At 27.5% G+C, this 2,960-nt stretch overlaps 1 protein-coding gene across 1 annotated transcript in view; it reads left to right on the forward strand.

Moving 5' to 3' along the window:
- The window catches only part of LOC108574011 (ectopic P granules protein 5 homolog), a 33,532-nt gene that overhangs the window by 644 nt on the left and 29,928 nt on the right, over positions 1–2,960 (forward strand). The window contains exons 3-8 of the mRNA XM_017936508.1: positions 159–1,307; positions 1,380–1,784; positions 1,871–2,087; positions 2,161–2,333; positions 2,397–2,537; positions 2,608–2,768. Of these exons, the coding sequence (XP_017791997.1) occupies positions 159–1,307; positions 1,380–1,784; positions 1,871–2,087; positions 2,161–2,333; positions 2,397–2,537; positions 2,608–2,768 (2,246 nt within the window). The remainder of the gene's footprint in view (positions 1–158; positions 1,308–1,379; positions 1,785–1,870; positions 2,088–2,160; positions 2,334–2,396; positions 2,538–2,607; positions 2,769–2,960) is intronic.

Here is a 2,960-nt window from a genome sequence, read left to right on the forward strand (position 1 = left end):
ATACCTTCTATAATAAAACTTATAATAAAACTTGTTGTATATACAAAGAAAATATTAGTGCAGAATTTAAGAAAAAAAAGTTTGAGTGCCATATTCCATGTTAGGATATTTTTTTATACTTATCATAAATAATTCTTATGCACTTTAATGAATTTTAGGATGAAATTAATGATAAAAGTGGAAATACTTTAACATCATTATGGGATAATTTAGAGGCAAATGTGGAAAAAATTACATCTTCTATTTCTACAGTAGGATTAGAAGACAATACATTTGATACTCTTAATAATGGAAGTACAGCATCAAATTTATCTGAAAGTACTTCAGATATGCTGGACTCAAAAAGTCAAACAAAGAATCAATCAAAGTCTGTCAAAAATAAAACAGAAGATGTACATATAACTTTCAAAGAAATTATACCATTTACAGAGAACCAGTTAGCATCGTTATACATTAATGAGGAATTAGCATTGGTTGATATGTTTACTTCAGAATTTACAGAAATACAGATTAGAAGTAATGTAATTAGACGGCAACATAAATTATATGAACTTTTAGTGTCTTATCTTCGTGTAAGAAATCATTTAATTATGAATTCTCATGAATTGGAAATTTTAAAAAAGTCCTGCAGAGAAATACAAAAACAATTATGGTGCTTAGGGAAAGCTTGCATCACAGAAGCTGGAGAATGTCAAGATGGAAATCCTGTTGTTGCTACACATGAATATTGTACTGCACGTTTTAATCACCAAGCATTAGGGGTCTTGTCTCAAAATTTATCAACAATAAAAGATATATTACACAATACTCAAGCATTATATTCTTATGAAGAAGAAGTTTTAAAGTTACAAATTGAATATTATATTCAAAGAGTTTGCATGTCTTGTAAAGAATTTACAAATGTTCCTCAAAATGCACCTGTGACTTTATTACCAATAATTGAATCTTCACAATTAATTCCACAATTAGTGGAAATTAGAATGTGCATAACAATATTGTTTAATTTTCAACGAAAGTTATTAAAAGATAGAAAATTTGTAATGGATACTAGAGAATGGCTTACAAGATTAATAGCAATCTTGCTAAGGGTGGCAAATTGGCAAGATCATTTATTTATATTGAATCATATCTTAAGATGTCCTGGAGGGGTAATGAATTGGGCTCGCAATTATGTTCAAAATCCAGTACCACAACAGCACAGTAAATTAATTACACTTCAATTAAATGATCCATATTTAGATCACATAGTAGCTGTATTGGCTGTTATTTTATTGCCCATTAAGGATAGAGATACATTTCTTGAACAGGTATTTGAATTATCATAATTTACTTGTTATTAAGTAATTTACGTAAATCTAATAAAACATTATTTTTATTAGGTACAAGAATCATTACAAGATACAACATGTACTCCAAGTGATACAGTTTGGGTAATATTAGATGAAGAAGGAGAGGAAGATGAAGATATAGCTAATGCTGGAAAATATCTATTTGAAAGTGACCTTATTTTTTTATTAAATCAAATCCCTTTTAGTAAAGTCTTTGAACATGTGCTATATATCCAGTATCAGAATGATGGTTATTATCAAAACAAAAGTTATATTACACCACATCACTTGTTACGGATATTTGCATTTCTTACAACTATTATTAGACTCCTAAAACAAGGCTTAATAACGTACGATTCTCCAAGATATAGACAATTGGCTAAACGTCTAAGTGCATTAATTAGAGATATTGTATACTATGCTAATGATCAATGGGAAGAATTTGATAAGAGCCAGGTATGTTACCATACTATTACGTAATATTTTAACATAAATTTAGAAAAACTATTTTTCAAATAATTCTTAAATTTTTGCTTTTATAGATTACTGATGTATCAATATTAATGAAACTTCAACTTGAATTTGATTGTTTTTTTCTAAAAGCAATTTTGTGCATATTTTCGTCACGTCGTTTAGGTGCATGGCAATATTTGGCTTCTATTCCATATCATTTAATATCGTCCAATACTTTATGGCAGACATTTTATATTTTACATACTGATGTTACACAAATAGACACTTCTAATAGACATATACATGGTATGTACAGTTACACAATAAATGCATTATGAGCATTACTGACATAAATTTTAATATATCAATAATTTTAAAGATTGGATAAATGAATTAAATTCTTTACAACTTCGTACAAAGTTTGAAGAAAAGTTAAGTAGTATGCCAGGGGATGAATCATACTTTCTTTTAACAACTTTTGCTAATATGGCTTTGGCAAGAGCAGATAAAGATTACGATTTTGTAAGAACAACAACAATAGATTTATTCCAAGTATGTATCATGATTTATGTTGTCTATAATTTTGAAACATTTAGTAATAATCATAATTTATAGATTGGATTTCTTAGTGAAAAAACACGAGATTCTTGCTCAAAAGATGCTCGATCTTTACTATCAAATTTAACAAATAAGTATCCCTCACTGCTATCAGATATCCTGCAAAAGCTAAAAGATAATTTTGCTTCAGCTGGAAAGGTATGAGTAAAAATTATTATATTTTTTCATAAATAATAAATTCTTTCAAATTTTAATTTATTAATTTTAGCTAAGTTTATACTTATTTACTGAATTAAAATTGTATAAATGGATACCACGGGAGGAAGATATAGTTATTCTTTCTACATGGTTACATCAATGTCCGTTAATATCGATTGAAAATCACTTGGCCCGTTTAATTCTTACTCACTTAAATTGGGGATTTAATGAGTAAGAATATATTTATATTGGTTATAAGTTTGATAGAAGCATGAATATATACACAAAACGAACCATTTAATATTAGAACCTAAAGGGTCCTTATTGTAGGTAATTCTGTAAAAAAAATTATTCAACAAAATATTTGTTTATATAATGGAATAGAATGTACAAACAATATTAATATAATCACGACAGACAACA

This window comes from Habropoda laboriosa, unplaced genomic scaffold (genome assembly GCF_001263275.1).
Source record: "Habropoda laboriosa isolate 0110345459 unplaced genomic scaffold, ASM126327v1 scaffold200, whole genome shotgun sequence".
NCBI lineage: Eukaryota > Metazoa > Arthropoda > Insecta > Hymenoptera > Apidae > Habropoda > Habropoda laboriosa.